Raw genomic sequence first — 18075 nt, 5'->3', positions numbered from 1 at the left:
CCTTGAGCAAGGCACTTAATCCTAATTGCTCCTGTAAGTCGCTCTGGATCAGAGTGTCTGCTAAATGACAAAAATATTAAATTAATATAACGAAGTGGGGGAAACCAAACTTGATGGAAAAGTCTGAATGACCTAGAGACGGGTTGGCTGACAACGTCAGGAGAATGTGGGCACATCGATGAGGAAGAAGGCCATGTGGTGGTATGATTAAAATAGCTAACAACCATGTGGGGAATCGTAGGTGGCTAGTTTCATCTTGTTGATACTGTGTTGAGGTGTTTTGACTCATGTCTATGCTAATATGGCTCAAATGTGCTAGCTAACCAACAACTGTAATAATGTGTTTGAGAAACAAGTGCTCCTTGTGCAAATGAATTTGTTTTCAATAAAGATTTTGAGACTAAATATAGTTTACATGTCAACAATCTAAACCAACACTGTATGTTTTGCCCCATTTTTTTCTTATGTGTTTTGATGCTAAACAACCAACCCGTCTATGCTCCCCAGGGCTTCTCAAAGTGGGGTCCGCGGTCTGATCTCGACATCTCTCTTTCTATACACTGTATATATATATATATATACACTGTATGTTAAACTGAGTGTGGTTGTGTGCAGTGCACTGCCAAAGCCACAGATCAATAATGATCAGTGGAGAGGGAGACAGACAGGGCCCTGAGCCATACATACTGCTAATGGTCCAACAATGTCTGTGTTCACAAGAGAGAGAGGATGAAGCCAACACATCAGTGACACCAGCTTTGAACTGTTAGGCTACGTGTGCAGATTGTGCCCACACTCCCATATTGTCCAACAATGTAAGATGGTTCTGATTGATGCATCATTCTTGCATTTCCCAACAGATTGACATGGGATTGTTTCCATTCTCCCCCAAATCCACCACTACCAATCCCCAACACGGAATCATTCCAGGGGTGAATAAAGACGACTCCATGTGAAACTATGTGCACCATGGCATCTTACTTGATTCACGAGGAAGGGACAGCAATACTGTGATAATCAAATCATCCAGAATACTTTCTTCACAACGGTGGAGGCCAAGAAGCCATCACTATAGTCTTTTTGTAAACATACTTATGAGTTAGCTTTGTAAAAAGTAAAAAGTGTTTCTTGTTGCAATCTCACTTGGATGATCTGTGTGCTTAATAACTGTCACCCCACTGCTGATTTGGGGAATGATTCTATGAGCCAGAATCTAGTAAAATAAAACATTTCTGTTTTCAATCTTTACTGTAGTTTTAAATAAGCTAAATCGAGTGTATATAGGTGTAAATATATATATATATATATATATATATATATATATATATTATATTTGTAATGCCAATACCTTATTTTGAAGGAAAAGAATGGGCCTATGGTAGCTAGGCTACATATTCGCAGCATGTAGAGTATCACAAGCTGGGATGTTGTTACAATGTAACAGCGGGGCAGATCTCAAGAAGATGCAAGGTAACAATATTGCAAGTCTGAGATTCTGAGATACAATGTCGCATATCTGCAACACAATGTGTCTAGTTTGTGCACAACTGTGTATGCATGTGAGGCGGGCTAGAGTATGGTGACGCTGACACAACGCGTCTGCTAACTTCACTTTTAACGACGCACTAAAAAGACACAGAGCCCACTCTACTCCTCCTCTCTTCTGCACCCCATCATACTCACCACCACTCTACCCATCCGTCCCGAAAGGAAAGCTTTCAAAAAATTGCTCCGATTTACAATTTGCTGAGCAATAGCGGGCATGCCACGCTGCGACCGAAACAAGGATTCGAGGAGAACATGGAAAAAATGCCTTCACTTTTACAAATGCACTTTATATTTATTCATCTTTAGTCTGGAACTAAACAGCAGCGTTTCAGGTAAGAACAATATGTTGCTGTCGAATGCTTCTCCGCTTTTCATTCAAGAGTCGCAGACTCTCTTTGTTATGGCACGTTTGAATATTCACCTAAAGCTTATTTAGCTTTTTTTAGTTTTTGGGTAAGGAGACCTGGTGGGATTTCACTGGTACTTTTTAAATCTGAAATTCACTGATGCAATGGAATGCCACGAAAGTCCGAATTCTAAGTGGAACCAGATGTGTGTGTGTCTCTGTGTGTGTCTGGGGGGGGGGGGGTCGGGGGTCTTTGGAAACTTAAGATGCCATACATGTCCTACACCTCCGTGTCCTTCCTCTGTAAGCTGGTATGACACTGCCCCACAGGCAGATGTGACCCTTACATCCTGTTATACAATTATGTCCAGTAACCAACTCGACAGTGTCGACAACTTTTCGAGGTGGGCCTAACTAAAAACTGAAATCCTCAATTCCTCCCAAGTGGAAACAGAACTTAAACTTACGTTCAACAAGATCTATTCAGTTCTTTGATATGGGGGTCTACACCGGAATCTACATTGTGTGTTATGGGGTCAGAATTAGTTCAGTTAGTACAAGGGAGGGGAAACAGTGTCAACAAAGCTGAGTATGATGATTCAAGGTGATGACATAAATAAGACGATCATACACTGTAATTCACCGGGTTCTGTTATTGCTGTGTTATTACAGTCAATGTTTTTGTTTTCTGTGTGATTTCTCTGAGGAAAGCACAATTGCGTCATCTCAACACAATGTCATGTAGGGCCAGATATACTGTTGTGTCTAACTGTTACACCTGCAGTGCAGATGTTACTGGGTTTGTTTGCCGACTGCAAAGGCAAGGCAGATCTCTCGTTCACATGCTTTCGTTCTTGTTTTCCACCATTTCTATTTATTGTCTTTTAGACACGTATTCACAACCTGAGGTCTACCTGAGTGTACAGGTCTCAGAACAATCCCTCTATCCTGGGGCTCGGTCTTACCTTTAGGATCATGGAGGAATTTCAGGTCCCACCTCTGTGTCTTTGGACTCGAGCTGTACAGAAAGCAGGAAGCCAACAGCCTGACCATCCCCTAACAAATCCCCCCCAACCACCCACTAAAGGGCTGGTCAGCCCCTAACAAATCCCACCCACTCACTGCTGCTCCTCCTCCCCTCCCACTGAGATGTTTCCTGGGTGGGGGCCTACCACCGCTTCCAGCAGTGTCAGAGGCTGGCCTGGACTGTCAAAAATAAATAAAAACAAACATATTAACAGGCTGGAATGTCCTGTCAATTTGTTGGTTGCTGTTTTTACTGAACAAAAGCTTACAAAGCTTATAAAGCTTACCTGGTAAACAAGCGTCCCCTTTCATCTCAAACATCTGTCAAAATAAGAAAAAGGTTCAAGGGACAATCCTTTGGTCCCACCACCAGACCCTCATCTAGACCTGGGGGTCTTTAACCTGATACCAGAATCTATCATCGTTGTTGTTCTTATCCAATAACATCCACCCACACTTTTACTCCAACTTTGCTTCAACATCTATGGGAGTAAAATGCTTGTTATCTCAAATTGACATCCCAATATGGTTCCCAGTCCAAGTGCCTCCATCTCTACAGTACGTCTCACCTCAGTGTGGATCAAGTCAGTCACCTTGGTTTCGTGTACCTCAGCCTCCATTGGACCTCTGTCCTCCAGGTCCAGTGCCCTGCTCACACCCCCACGCCCAGAAAGACCTCATCAACACACCAGCCAGAGTTGGAGGAGAAGAAGGTGGTTCTGGGAACATCAACCTCTCTGCTCTTGACTCCTTGTGTTCCGTTGTTCTTGGCTGCAGGTTTAAGCCTCTCTCTTTTGCAGCAGGAAACTGGTGTGGGTCTAAGTAGGGTGACGGGGCAGGGAGTGGGAGAGAGGGAGAGGAGGCATCATGCTAGATGGGTGTTGTTCTGGTTGTATTTCCCCAAGGTTGAACTTTCGCCAAGATTCAGTGAAGCTGTTCATCTGTGCTTCACTGTATTCACATCAAACACTTTCAAATCCGCTTCTGGAATTACATTCAAAGTTTGTCCTTTACTTGGCAGAGCCTTCTGAGGTTGAATCAGCACTTCAAAACACAGCTGCAGGGCCCAGCTTTGAGCACTTTGAGAAGTTAAGAGCTTCTACTTCACAACATCAGTAACATCAGCTTGTTGGGTACTAGTCATGGCCTGTGGGAAATTGGTCATCCCTTAACAGGGAGTCCCAGTTTCACTGCCTTGGTAGCAACAGAAAACCAACATCCCTGTTGTTGTGGCTCTTATTCTCATCACGACAGAAGACAAAATGACATCAGGCGGCTTTTAATAAAATGTACGTCTCCTAAAAACTCCTCTTACCACACCGTCGTGAGTGTTGCTAAGTCAAGCGTTAGCGTGGCCACAACCATAAGCCTTGTCGGGGACATCCCACACCACAGGAGGCAGCGTGGCTTGCCTCAGAGCATCCAGCTTAAGTCAGCGCTGTAGATGTCCAAAATGAATTCATTGTTCTGTACAGTGTTTTGACAAATTTTGGGAAGGGCGAAGTTGATCCTGTAATCTGCTCACAGCTGGGGTGGATTGCCTGTCATGGCAGAGTAGAGCCAATTAAAATAACAAATAGAAAGTTTGGATTTTCAGACCCGAGGTAGCTGGGAGCACTGCTAAATGTTTTGGAATGGACCAAAAGCTAAGAAAGATCATTGAGTTGAGAGGCATCGAAGACAGCGACTTTGCTGAGCGGTCTGCTCTACACGGTCCATACGGTATGGCATTAACAGAACTCAGTTTGTCTTTGCTGTTGGAGATCTGTACAGAATGCTTGGATAACTGGAGCAAGGTTATTGAACACGTGCCATTTAATGGAAATGACAGACAATGAGTTCCCTGGAGAGAAATGAGTCCACGGAACGTTTTTTTTTTTCATTCCAGACTGTTATGGATTGTGTTACGTTAATAATAGGAGTCTGACAGTATAAGCTCATGGAAAGGCAGACTTGTCAATGTTAAGACATTCAGTTGCTTTTTGTCTGTTGGAATCTGCCCCTCATTCTTTTACTTCAATGACGAAGGTGCTATCTAGAACCAAAAAGGGTTCTTCAGCTGTCCCAATAGGAGAACTCTTTGAAGAACCCCTTTTGATTCCAGGTAGAAACTTTTCCACAGAGGGTTTTTACATGGAACCCAAAATAGTTCTACCTGGAACCAAAAAGGGTTCTTCAAATGGCGACAACTGCAGAACTGGGCTCCCGAGTGGCGCAGCGGTGTAATGGCACTGCATCTCAGTGCTAGAGGCGTCACTACAGGCCCATATTCGATTCCAGGCTGTATCACAACCGGCCGAGATTGGGAGTCCCATATGGCGGCCGCGCAATTGGCCCAGCGTCGTTAGGGTTTGCCCGGTGTAGGACGTCATTGTAAATAGGAATTTGTTCTTAACTGACTTGCCTAGTTAAATAAATAAATACAACATTTTGGAACACTTTCTGCCGTGAGTGCCGAGTAAAGACATTTCCAGAGGTGCCCCGTTACCAGGTGAGAAAAGGTCTTTTGACTTCTGACTCTTTACTGCGTCACAATTAGTGGACAGCAAACAGGACTAACAACAGGTTGCTACAAGGAGACGCCCGCAGCAGTCGGATCCAGCTGGTAATTGTATCTGATTACACTGTACAAAGCACTGCCGGTGGAGGCTCTCACAGCTCTCACAGGAACCACGCAGCCATTGTGTTTTGTAACTACAGCGTTCGCAGCATCTGGAAGCCGACCAAGGCCACAAGCTGACTATTATTTCTCAACAACGTCGCAACAGAGGTTGTGTGAGTCTTGAGAAAAAACAGTGCTACACACTGATTGAAGGTCTGCTTTATAATGACTTTTGTAGGGACTCTTTTTTGTGGAGCTTCTCCGTCGTTTTAGTGTTGGTAGTGCTGCAAGGGCGGTGTTGCTAGTTCTGTGGGAGAGCTACAGTGGACTGATTAGATGACTTGAGGAGGTTTTTGTGCTACAGGCCAGGACCCCTGTTCTGTGTGTGGACTGAAGTACCCCCATACCAGAACCATCTGATTCAGAAGGGGTTAAATGCGGAAGACACATTTCAGTTGAATGCCTCCAGCTGTGCGACTGACTAGGTATCCCCCTTTCCCTATGTCCAGCCCAACGCCCAGTGATCTGTCCCACCTTCTCTACTTCCTGGCCCCTCGGAGGGCCCCGTGAAGGAGGAATGCTGATGCTCTCTCTCTCTCTCTCTCTGTTTCTCTTCTCTGGACCCAGATTCACTAAGGAGAGCTTCTGTTTGTTTTGGGGTCCTTCCTTTTCTCTCCTTGCTCTTTGTGTTCGCTTAACATCACAGCTGCTCTCCCCCTCCTCTCTTTCTTCCTGTCTTTCTCTCCCTTTCCATCTCTCGCCCTGTCTCTCGCTCTCTTCCACCAGTGCGCACACTTTTGAATCACCTGGCCTTAACCTCCCAATCCCCGTACTACCCCCTTGCAGGAGAATAAAAAGAAAATATTGGAGAAGAAGTGGGAATGAGAGAAAACCACACTGGGTTTTTTGGAAGGCTGTTGGGTTTTCTTCCCGACATTCCAGTCACAGAGGCTGGAGTCCAGCCAGTATCGTCTAGCTAGTCTCAGAGTTAAATATCTCACTTTCTCTCTACCTCCTCTTTTCAGTTCATACAGGCTTGGAGTGTATACAGTATACGTTCTCTGGTTTTACACAGAGCCTACAGTGGAGACCCAATGCGCATGGCACATTGACATATACATTACTACATGAGGATGAAATAAGCCAAGGTACAGTTCATGACATTTCATTGTAACTGTTTTGAGAGTTAACTGTAGGGTCACTCGGTCTGGGTAAATTACTGACATAATTAAGTGAAGTAATGACATGTAATATCATCCGATATTGACAACAGAAACATCTTCAAATATGAAACCCGACACTTTCTCCTGATAAAGTTCCAAACCAGTCCCCCCAAAACCCCCAAACCGCCCAGTCCTCATTTCGTTCTTCAGCCAAGCCTTCCCTCACATGACATTCAGACCACAGACTCCCCGTGAGGAGAAAGGCCATTCCAGGTCACATGTCTGAAATGAGGCAAATGTCCCAGAGTCTGACAGGAAATAACAAATACATAGACATTACCAACGTTAATAGACGCGTGAAAAAACACTTGCGACTCCATTTTCAAAGCAGCAGGCCCGTCCAATTAACACATGTCTAGACACATAACCTGGGTCAATGTCTGCTTAAGTTGATACAGGTTTTACAGCCTCCTATGGTCTTTTAAATACGCAAATTAAATTGTTTCTTTCTCCAACCTTTTTGCCTGCTTTGTCATAGATGTGAGAGGAGACATGACAGTGGGCGAGGTATCGTTGTGAGGAAGCGAGCCTTTCGACAGCACCACGACCAGCTGAAATATGCTTGCTCTAACAAAGCAGGACATCCATTAACAGTGATATTGATCGTGTTCCGGCTCTCTCCACATTAGCAGCTAAAGATGGAATCATTTCTGAACAGTGTTATTGACTGTCCCCCCCCTCTCTCTCTTTGTATCTCTCTATGTATGTCTGTCTTTCTCTGTTTCTCTCTCTCTCTCTCCACAGAGCCTGTGAATGGTGATGTGTTTGTGTTCTTCCACGAGGGGGCTCAGGGCTGTCTAGGGGTGCAGGGTCACTCCCTGTCCCTGTCCGAGTCCTGCGAGGATGACGCCCAGAAGTGGAAGTGGGTGACCAGGGGCCGGCTCTTCAACCTAGGCTCCTCTCTGTGCCTGGGCCTGACAACAGGCAACTACAGCTCCAGGGAGGACGCCTCACCGCTGGGCGTCTACCCCTGTGACAGAGAGCCTCCAGGGGTCCGATGGACCTGGTACTGTGTCCATGTGTTGGAGAACCTCAACCTGTACATGCCGTCACCCTCGCACCCCGTTAACCCCTCCGCTAACTCCTCAGCGGTGGCCTCGGATGTCAAGCCGCCACGGGAGGGGCTCAAGTGGAGGCTCTTTGGGGACGATCAGGACCTTTGTTCTAGGGCCTATCGTGGTAAGTAGAAGAGCTTCTGCTTCTGGTTTACAAAGTCATTCCAGTGGATTACAAAGGGTTGATGAGGCTATTTTGGTACTCTTTGTCTCATACATTCAAGTGTAAGTTGAGTCATTCTGGCCAGGAAATGACTGACATGTACAGTTGAAGTCGGAAGTTTACATACACCATAGCCAAATAAAGAAATTTAAACTCAGTTTTTCACAATTCCTGACATTTAATCCTAGTAAAACTTCCCTGTCTCAGATCAGTTAGGATCACCTCTTTATTTTAAGTATGTGAAATGTCAGAATAATAGTAGAGATAATTATTTATTTCAGCTTTTATTTCTTTCATCACATTCCCAGTGGGTCAGAAGTTTACATATACTCAATTGGTATTTGGTAGCATTTCCTTTAAAATGTTTAACTTGTGTCAAACGTTTCGGGTAGCCTTCCACAAGCTTCTCACAATAAGTTGGGTGAATTTTGGCCCATTCCTCCTGACAGAGCTGGTGTAACTGAGTCAGGTTTCACAAAGCCTTGCTCGCACACACTTTTTCAGTTCTGCCCACACATTTTCTATAGGATTGAGGTCAAGGCTTTGTGATGGCCACTCCAATACTTTGGAAGTATGCTTGGGGTCATTGTCCATTTGGAAGACCCATTTGTGACCAAGCTTTAACTTCCTGTCTGATCTTTTGAGATGTTGCTTTAATATAACCACATAATTTTCCTCCCACATGATGCCATCTATTTTGTGAAGTGCACCAGTCCCTCCTGCAGCAAAGCAACCCCACAACATGATGCTGCCACTCCCGTGCTTCACGGTTGGGATGGTGTTCTTAGGCTTGCAAGCCTCCCCCTTTTTCCTCCAAACATAACGATGGTCATTATGGCCAAACGGTTCTATTTTTGTTTCATCAGACCAGAGGACATCACCGGTGAACCAGAAGCCATGACATCATTTTCTGGAATTTTCCAAGCTGTTTAAAGACACAGTCAACTTAGTGTATGTTAACTTCTGACCCACTGGAATTGTGATACAGTGAATTATAAGTTAAATAATCTGTCTGTAAAAAAAATTTGATGGTTGAAAAACGAGTTTTAATGACTCCAACCTAAGTGTATGTAAACTTCCGACTTCAACTGTAATTATAGAAAGTGATGGTGTTGGTTACTTGTTGGTTGACAAGTAAATTAACAGTCTTGAATTTGTTTTGGTATGGAGCAACAAGACATTAGTTTGCATCTGGTAGAACAGGGGAGTCAGCCATTTTGCAATAGAAAATACAAGTCAGAATATGGTTTGTCTCTATTTCTCCCAACAGTGCTTGTAAATGAAATGCTGAGGCAGGGTTAGTCAGCTGTGTTGCACTGTTGAGGAGGGTACAGCTGTGTCTGTTTAGACGCATGCTGCAATTTTTTTGCCCTGGGCCTCTCTGTTGACTGTATGACTGACTGGCAGCCCGCCAGCTAGACAGCTAAGGAAAGCCCTCTCTCTCTGTGTTCGTAAACTCAAGACGTAAACAATGGAATGCCCTTGCCCTCGCATAGACCACAGTAAGAGCTGGGACATTAAACCGGAAATGATCGACACCGACCATAACAATCATTTATTGCGGGCATTTTCCTGATATCGTTCATTACGATACATAGCCTATACTAGAGGAATGTGAAGTTTGAAATGAAATAAGTGTGCTAATGTGGGTGATTGTTAATGGGACAATTGATGGCTACAACCATCAGACTCGTAGTAAGTTAGTAGTTTAAAGGAAACGTTTAAAAAAAAACTTGCACATTAATGTTATAAACTATCCTTCTATTTATCATCATCGCATCAATTCAGGCAATTTATCAAAATATGGATTTTTGTCCATATCGCCCAGCTCTAGCCTACGGTATGTTAGTGCTTATGTAGGAATCAGGAGTTGAAGCCCCCCGCTTAAGGGTCAGCAGTGTGGTTTTGAAGCAAAGCCTTGTTTCCACTATTATTATTATTATTCATACAGATATCAAATGTCATAATTTAAGTTGCACTGACAGCCTTTCTGCTGGGCTTAGTCTGTGAAATACTGTCTTTAGCCTGTCTGACTGCAATTAAAACCATATTTCCGACAACCTAAGTCCAGAAAACGACTTCTTTACTTTTCTCCTCTATCTTTCCTCTCCTTCTTTACTTTCCTCCTCTATCTTTCCTCTCCTTCTTTACTTTCCTCCTCTATCTTTCCTCTCCTTCTTTACTTTTCTTCTCTATCTTTCCTCTCCTTCTTTACTTTCCTCCTCTATCTTTCCTCTCCTTCTTTACTTTCCTCCTCTATCTTTCCTCTCCTTCTTTACTTTCCTCCTGTCTTTCCTCTCCTTCTTTACTTTTCTTCTCTATCGATCCTCTCCTTCTTTTCTTGCCTTTTTTTGTGGCGAGGCAAACGGGCATTTGTAATTTTGAACTGCCATTCCTCACAACTTGCTTTTGTGAAGTCAACAGGCTGCTGAATAATGAATGCCACGGACATTAGTCACCCCGCTGTGTAGCTAGCAGGCTAGCAGCTTGACACGAACCAGCCACTGGTGGAGGAGAGTTGGGAATGAAGGAGGGAGGGAACTTTCTAGGCCTTTCCCACTTTTTTTAACACATATGCCCTACTTTCCATGGGCCTGGCTAGTTCTCTGTGTGTTTTGGTAACATCGCAAACACCCTTCTAGTCTTTCTCTTTTACAGCACTCTCTCTACCTCTCTCTACCGCTCTCTTCTTCTCCCTTTCTCTCTCACCCTTTCTCTCTCTTTCCTCGCTCTTCTCTCTTTCTCTCTCTCTCTCTCTCTCTCTCTCTCTCTCTCTCTCTCTCTCTCTCTCTCTCTCTCTCTCTACCGCTCTCTTTCTCCCTCACCCTTTTTCTCTCTCTCTCTCTCTCTCTCTCTCTCTCTCTCTCTCTCTCTCTCTCTCTCTCTCTTTCTCTCTCTACCGCTCTCTTTCTCCCTTTCTCCCTCACCCTCTCTCTCTCTTTCCTCGCTCTTCTCTCTCTCTCTCTCTCTACCGCTTTCTTTCTCCCTCACCCTTTCTCTCTCTTTCCTTGCTCTTTCTCTCTCTCTCTCTCTCTCTCTCTCTCTCTCTCTCTCTCTCTTTCCTCACTCTTCTCTCTCTCTCTCTCTCTCGCTCTCTCTCTTTCCTCACTATACCTATCTTTCTTCGCTCGCTCTCCTCCCTCTCTCTCTCTTTCTCCACCGTGTCTTGGAGAGTTGATTTGCGTTTTCCCCCTGCTGCCCTTTCCTTCATACCCCGCCATCCAGTGGAATGCAGAGGCTACCGTGGCAACCCCTGGGCTTTTTGTCAAACTGTGGAGATCAGGTTTCATTCAAAGTAATGTTCATTCACGTCTCAAAAAATAAGTTTAGCTTATACATGGCAGTCTCATAATAGACTGGAAAAAAACTAAAACAGCTGCTTATAAATTAAACTCATTATTTTATTATTTTAGAGAAGGTTTTTTGGAAGGAGTATCCTTTCTACCCTTGTCAATTGCTAGTGAAAATGACTTTTTCTGGCATACTTTTTTAGTTTGAGACAGTGCATTGAGTTTTCAATAGCTTTGTCCTCAGTTATCTATTTTTCAGATGAAAATTGTTTGATTGTTTTTCCATTATCTGGTCTATTTTGGTTTATTGTTTACATCTGATGAGCTTTCCCATACCTTTTGGTCCAAAATCACACTTTGGCGTGTGTCTTCATTTCCTGTAATATATCTAGTATTTATTTCTCATGTTTAATTGCACGTCTTTGAGTACACATATTTGTTTACTCAGTAAAACGGTCCACACAAATCAATATGGGACAGAAAGTGGAGCTTCAGTGCTTCCTGGGATGTGACGTCCTTCCATCGTGTGCCTTTGCAGAGATCTATACTATCCAGGGGAATTCTCACGGTCGGCCCTGCTACCTGCCCTTCATGTACGATGGCCAGTGGTTCCACAACTGCACCAGTATTGGCAGAGAGGACGGTCACCTGTGGTGTGCCACCACCTTCGACTATGCCAAGGACGAACGCTGGGGCTTCTGTCCTGTTAAGAGTGAGTCACCCCCCCCCCCCCCCCACACACACACACACCACAGACTCTTATGTTTCTTTATGACTTTTTCCCCTTGCAATGATCTCTGCCCCCCCCCCCTCTCTCTCTCCCCCTGCCAGGCAATGACTGTGAGACGTTCTGGGACACAGACCCCCTGACAGACAGCTGCTACCAGTTCAACTTCCAGGCCACCCTGTCATGGAGCGAGGCTCGCATCAGCTGCCAACAGCAGAGGGCTGACCTGCTCAGTATCACCAAGCTACATGAGCAGACCTACATCAACGGTAGGAGGCCAGAGGAGAGTCTAAAATGCAGTCCTCTGTGCTACAACATTCTCGGTTTGATGGAAATGTGTTTATAGGTGTGTTATGAACTGGTATTAAGCATTACTGGTATACAACTATGTATTAAGCATTTATAAGCCATTTAAAAGGATACCTTAAAATCAAGTGTAACCATCTCTTCCCAACTTACCTCTTCTCCAATAGTTTTAAAGAGGTAGAGTGTGTTCTTGTCTCGGGTTAATATGAGGACATCTTAGGTTTTTAAGCGATGTCTCTCCCTGCTGCTGTAGGTTTGCTCACTGGTTACAGTGCTGCTCTGTGGATCGGTCTGAATGACCTGGACATCAGCGGAGGTTGGCAGTGGGCTGACTCCTCCCCGCTCAAATACCTCAACTGGGAGAATGGTGAGAGAACACTGCCTTTAACCCAACCCAACCTCAACCATCCTCAACCATCCTCAACCATCTGTTTAACCCAACCTCAACCATCTGTTTAACCCAACCCAACCTCAACCATCTGTTTAACACAACCTCAACCATCCTCAACCATCTGTTTAACCCAACCCAACCTCAACCATCTGTTTAACCCAACCTCAACCATCCTCAACCATCTGTTTAACCCAACCCAACCTCAACCATTTGTTTAACTCAACTCAACCTCAACCATCCTCAACCATCTGTTTAACTCAACTCAACTTCAACCATCCTCAACCATCTGTTTAACCCAACCCAACCTCAACCATCCTCAACCATCTGTTTAACCCAACCCAATCTCAACCATCTGTTTAACCCAACCTCAACCATCTGTTTAACCCAACCCAACCTCAACCATCTTTTTAACTCAACTCAACCTCAACCATCCTCAACCATCTTTTTAACCCAACCCAACCTCAACCATCCTCAACCATCTGTTTAACCCAACCTCAACCATCCTCAACCATCTGTTTAACCCAACCTCAACCATCCTCAACCATCTGTTTAACCCAACCTCAACCATCCTCAACCATCTGTTTAACCCATCCTCAACCATCTTTTTAACCCAACCCAACCTCAACCATCATCAACCCTCCTTTAAAAGCAGATTGATGTTTATTGTCATGAATCTTCCCCTGGAAGCAGACCTGAGCGATCTTCGCTCGATGGGCCAGCTGAAAAGTCCAAATTGGCTATATAGTAAAAATGTATGAAAAGGAAAATTTGCGTTTGGTCTTAATTTAAGGTTAGGGTTAGCAGTGTTAGGGTTATGGTTAAGTTTAAAATCAGATTTTATGATTTTGTGGCTATGCCAGCAAGTGACCACTCTGCAGAGCTGCCTTCAGGGCAATATTCATGACAATAAATGCCAACCTACGCATTTTAACCCAATCCTCATCCATCCTTTTATCCCAACCTCATCCATCCTCAACCATCCTTTTAAACAAACTTTATTCATCCTCAACCATCCGTTTAACCCAACCTCATCCATCCTCAACCATCCGTTTAACCCAACCCCATCCATCCTCAACCATCTGTTTAACCCAACCTCATCCATCCTCAACCATCCGTTTAACCCAACCTCATCCATCCTCAACCATCCGTTTAACCCAACCCCATCCATCCTCAACCATCTGTTTAACCCATCCCCATCCATCCTCAACCATCCGTTTAACCCAACCCCATCCATCCTCAACCATCCGTTTAACCCAACCCCATCCATCCTCAACCATCCGTTTAACCCAACCTCATCCATCCTCAACCATCCGTTTAACCCAACCCCATCCATCCTCAACCATCCGTTTAACCCAACCCCATCCATCTTCAACCATCCGTTTAACCCAACCCCATCCATCCTCAACCATCCGTTTAACCCAACCTCATCCATCCTCATCCATCCTCAACCATCCGTTTAACCCAACCCCATCCATCCTCAACCATCCGTTTAACCCAACCTCATCCATCCTCATCCATCCTCAACCATCCGTTTAACCCAACCCCATCCATCCTCAACCATCCGTTTAACCCAACCTCATCCATCCTCATCCATCCTCAACCATCCGTTTAACCCAACCCCATCCATCCTCAACCATCTGTTTAACCCAACCCAACCTCTGCCATCTGAGTACAACACCATCACCACAGACTACACAGATAACATCTGACGTTCCCTTCTTTCTATCTCACAATACGTATTCCATTTCAATCGCAGACCAGCCGAGCCACGTGGATGAGGAGAACTGTGCGGCGATCAGGACAGAGTCGTCCGGCCGCTGGCAGAACAGAGATTGCTCTGTAGCCCTTCCCTACGTCTGTAAGAAGAGACCCAATGCCACCCTGGACCCCTTCACCACCGGTACGTCTGCCTAGTCACCGGTCGAGGCTCTAGACCTCCTAATCAAATCCTCCCCGCTAAAGCTTTTACAGCTGTAGGAGCTTCATTTGATCACTCTTCTGTTGCTGAGAATTTTCCTGCAAAACAGGAAAGGCACATTTTTAGTATATTTGAGTTTTTAGAAAGTTTTAGAATGTTTGTCATTTCCACTTTCAAAATTCAGACTTGATTTTCCGTTACGTAAAATGTATCAACCCCGACAAAATGTCAATTTGTTACAATCCACATAAGAATTCACATTCCCTGTTGCTGCAGGCTTATTTTCCCGCTGCTCAAATTAAGATACATCTGTAGCTTGTTGTTTCATGGATAGTTACATCCCCTGTATGTGAGCAGTTAGAGTCATAGAAAATCATAGATTTGTGTTACCATCGGATTATATGCTCGCTACTGTATTAACAAATAGTTAATACAGGGTATATTTCCCTTCTGTTTGCTCTCTGTCTCTGCTCTGTGGGCTGCAGACTCGTGGGCGGATGATGAGAAGTACGAGTGTGATGTGGGCTGGCAGGCGTTCCAGACAGGCTGCTACAGACGGATGTCAGAGAAGGTGGACTGGGACGCTGCTCAGAAAACCTGTCAGAAAATGGAGGCCAACCTGGTCAGCCTCCACACCCTGCCTGAACTAGAGTTCATCATCAACAACATCAAGCGAGGTACACAGATAGTGCAGCATGTCACGGAAAGGTGCCTCAACCCGAAGACAGGCAGCTACACAGATAGCACAACAATGTACATGTCTCGAAAGGGAGCTTCAACTTCGGTGTCAACAGTTTCTCTCACTGGGGAGACAGTTGATCTTGGTTCTTGTTCGTGTTTATATATTTCTTTACGTTGTTTACCTGAAACAACAACAATGAAATGAAATAAAAATATAGAGTACCAGTCAAAAGTTTGGAAAGTGTTTGGTCACTACATGATTCCATGTGTGTTATTTCATAGTCTATTATTCTACAAAGTAGAAATAAAGAAAAACCCTTGAATGAGTAGGTGTGTTCAAGCGTTTGACTGGTACTGTATATAATAAGTTATTTACAACACTATAAGGACAGGGGTTGGCATACTGTAGTTCCACCCTGCCTACACTCTTAGATAAAAAGGTGTTATCGAGAACCTAAACGGGTTCTTCGGCTGCACTCATTGGAAAAACTCTTTGAGGAACCCTTTTTGGTTCCACGTAGAAAGAACCTTTTTATTTCCAAGTAGAACCTTTTTGGGTTCAAAGTAGAACCCTTTCCACAGAGGGCTCTACATGGAACCCATAAGGGTTGTACCTAGAACCAAAAAGGATTCTCCTATGGGGACAGCCGAAGAACCCCTTAGGAGCATTTGTTGAAGACTGTCTAATACTCCAATCCACTCACTGCTTCTCCCATCTTGTTTCTGTCCTAATGTGATTGCTGTAGTGTCTCCTCCTCCCTGCTCTGTGATAGTTATCGTCATATCTCTGTGTGTCAGATGTGGAGGAGCTGTGGATTGGTCTCCATGACACGGCTATGCAGATGGACTTCCAGTGGACAGACCACACGCCCGTCATCTTCACTTACTGGCATCCCTTTGAGCCCAACAACTTCCAAAACACCCCAGAGGACTGTGTCACCATCTGGGGACCCGTGAGTGACCCTTGGCCTTTGGCCTTTGACCCCTTTAGTCTGGACCCTTCGTCATTTCACAGCATTGTGTTCTCACTGCCAACAAGCCCTACAGAAAACTATTGTTTATACTCTGCAGCTGTGCCCTCTCTCTTTCTGTGTGTGTGTGTGTGTGTGTGTGTGTGTGTGTGTGTGTGTGTGTGTGTGTGTGTGTGTACAGGAAGGCCGCTGGAATGACAGTCCCTGTAACCAGACCCTGCCGTCCATCTGTAAGAAAGCAGCCCAGAAGACTGACGGAGAGGCACAGGACCACGGATGCAAACCAGTAAGATTTACTGTAGTCCCTTTCTTTATTTCCCTCTTTCTACGTTCTCTTTTTCCCTCTCTCTTTCTATCTTTCTCTCTCTCTCTCTCTCTCTCACTCCTTCCTCTCACTCCCCCACTCATTAGTGTGCTTGCTGAAGGCAAACAATTCCATCTGTTATTCCCCTCCTGTATCTATTGTATCTTTCTTATTCTGTCTGATCTGTCGCTCCCCGCCATCCTTACTCTGCTTCCCTTTATCTCCGTCTCTCTGTCTGCCTAGAAACGCTCCATTCACAGTTCTAGCAGCGTCACGCTGTTCTAACTCCAGATGCAGACAGTCAGCACTGGCACTCTGAATGCAGATGGTACATATTTGAGTGCACCCCCTCACACTCTTCTCCCCCTCCCAGTGCACGCCTCCGCCCCTCTGCCCTCTGACCACACGCCACCTCCCCTCCCGCCCCAGTCTGTATTTGCTCTGAATCACTCCCTCAGGGCCAGGGAGATCAGCCAGACACCCTACCCCCAAACAACCCCACAAATGTGTTCACATTCACAAAAAATACCCACACACAAATGAACCATATCCACAGGTCTCACATCTGGTAAACCCATCTCTCTTTTTATCTCTCCTCTCTCTCTCTCTCTCTCTCTCTCTCTCTCTCTCTCTCTCTCTCTCTCTCTCTCTCTCTCTCTCTCTGTCTCTGTGTCTCTCTGTCTGTCTCTCTGTAATTTCACAGACTGTAATTATCTTCTTATCTTTGACTAGTTTCCCCCGTGGTTGTGTGCTCTCCTCTCCTGCTATATTTCAACCCTCCTCCTGTTTAAAGGGTTAAAAATGTTTACTCGGGCAGAGGTATTGCTGTTTGATCCTGATGCTTCAGTAATTTAGTGTTTATGTACTCTCTCCCTCCCTCACTAGACATGATGGATAGCCCAGCTAATGCCTCATGGCAAATGAGTTACTGCTGTTAGCTTGGCTCCTGCTTGGCCAACTTCTCTGTGGAGTTGACTGCATTGTGCGATTTTGTATGAGTTAATGCTCGCTTTTTTGTTGTTGAGTTAACTCAACATCTGAAGAGAAAGTGTGAGAACCAAGTTACTGACTTAATGGTTCTGCGGTTCTGCGGTTCTGTCGGAACAATAGGGTCTATATGATCCATAGCTCATTGGCTCATTGGCTCAGGGAACTGTAAGACTCGAGAGCCGCAGAGAGTGTTGCATTGTGGGTCATGTGACAGGAGAGAGAGAGAAAGAGAGAGAGAAATAGATAACATGCGCATCTGCCTCTCCAGTATGATTCTCGTATAGAGGAGGGCTGCTCACCAGCTGGAAGTCTGAGGTTTCTCCCTCCCTGCCAAGTGCAGTTGTGCAAAAGCCTGAAGTTGGACTGAATCACACAAAGTGACTATCTCTACCTCTCTCTCTCTCTCTCCCTCTCTCGCGTACGCACTCACTTCAACGCACACATTTACACGACTACACACTCAAACCCTTGTGACCTTTTTGTGTGTTGGAGAGAGAGCGAGAGAGAGAGAGCAGTGGAGAGAGCGTAGCTCTG

The 18075-nt window shown here is 45.0% G+C and overlaps 1 protein-coding gene across 1 annotated transcript in view; it reads left to right on the top strand.

Moving 5' to 3' along the window:
* The first annotated feature begins 1664 nt into the window (after positions 1–1664).
* The window catches only part of LOC135554009 (C-type mannose receptor 2-like), a 40374-nt gene continuing 23963 nt past the window's right edge, over positions 1665–18075 (top strand). The window contains exons 1-9 of the mRNA XM_064986002.1: positions 1665–1880; positions 7490–7924; positions 11792–11965; positions 12085–12249; positions 12540–12653; positions 14434–14577; positions 15081–15272; positions 16075–16229; positions 16429–16533. Coding sequence (XP_064842074.1) covers positions 1763–1880; positions 7490–7924; positions 11792–11965; positions 12085–12249; positions 12540–12653; positions 14434–14577; positions 15081–15272; positions 16075–16229; positions 16429–16533 — 1602 coding nt within the window. The 5' untranslated portion in view covers positions 1665–1762. The remainder of the gene's footprint in view (positions 1881–7489; positions 7925–11791; positions 11966–12084; positions 12250–12539; positions 12654–14433; positions 14578–15080; positions 15273–16074; positions 16230–16428; positions 16534–18075) is intronic.

The sequence above is a fragment of the Oncorhynchus masou genome, chromosome 14, assembly GCF_036934945.1.
Source record: "Oncorhynchus masou masou isolate Uvic2021 chromosome 14, UVic_Omas_1.1, whole genome shotgun sequence".
Classification (NCBI taxonomy): domain Eukaryota; kingdom Metazoa; phylum Chordata; class Actinopteri; order Salmoniformes; family Salmonidae; genus Oncorhynchus; species Oncorhynchus masou.
Note: the sequence above shows the minus strand (reverse complement) of the source record. Positions and strands in the feature narration are given on the sequence as shown.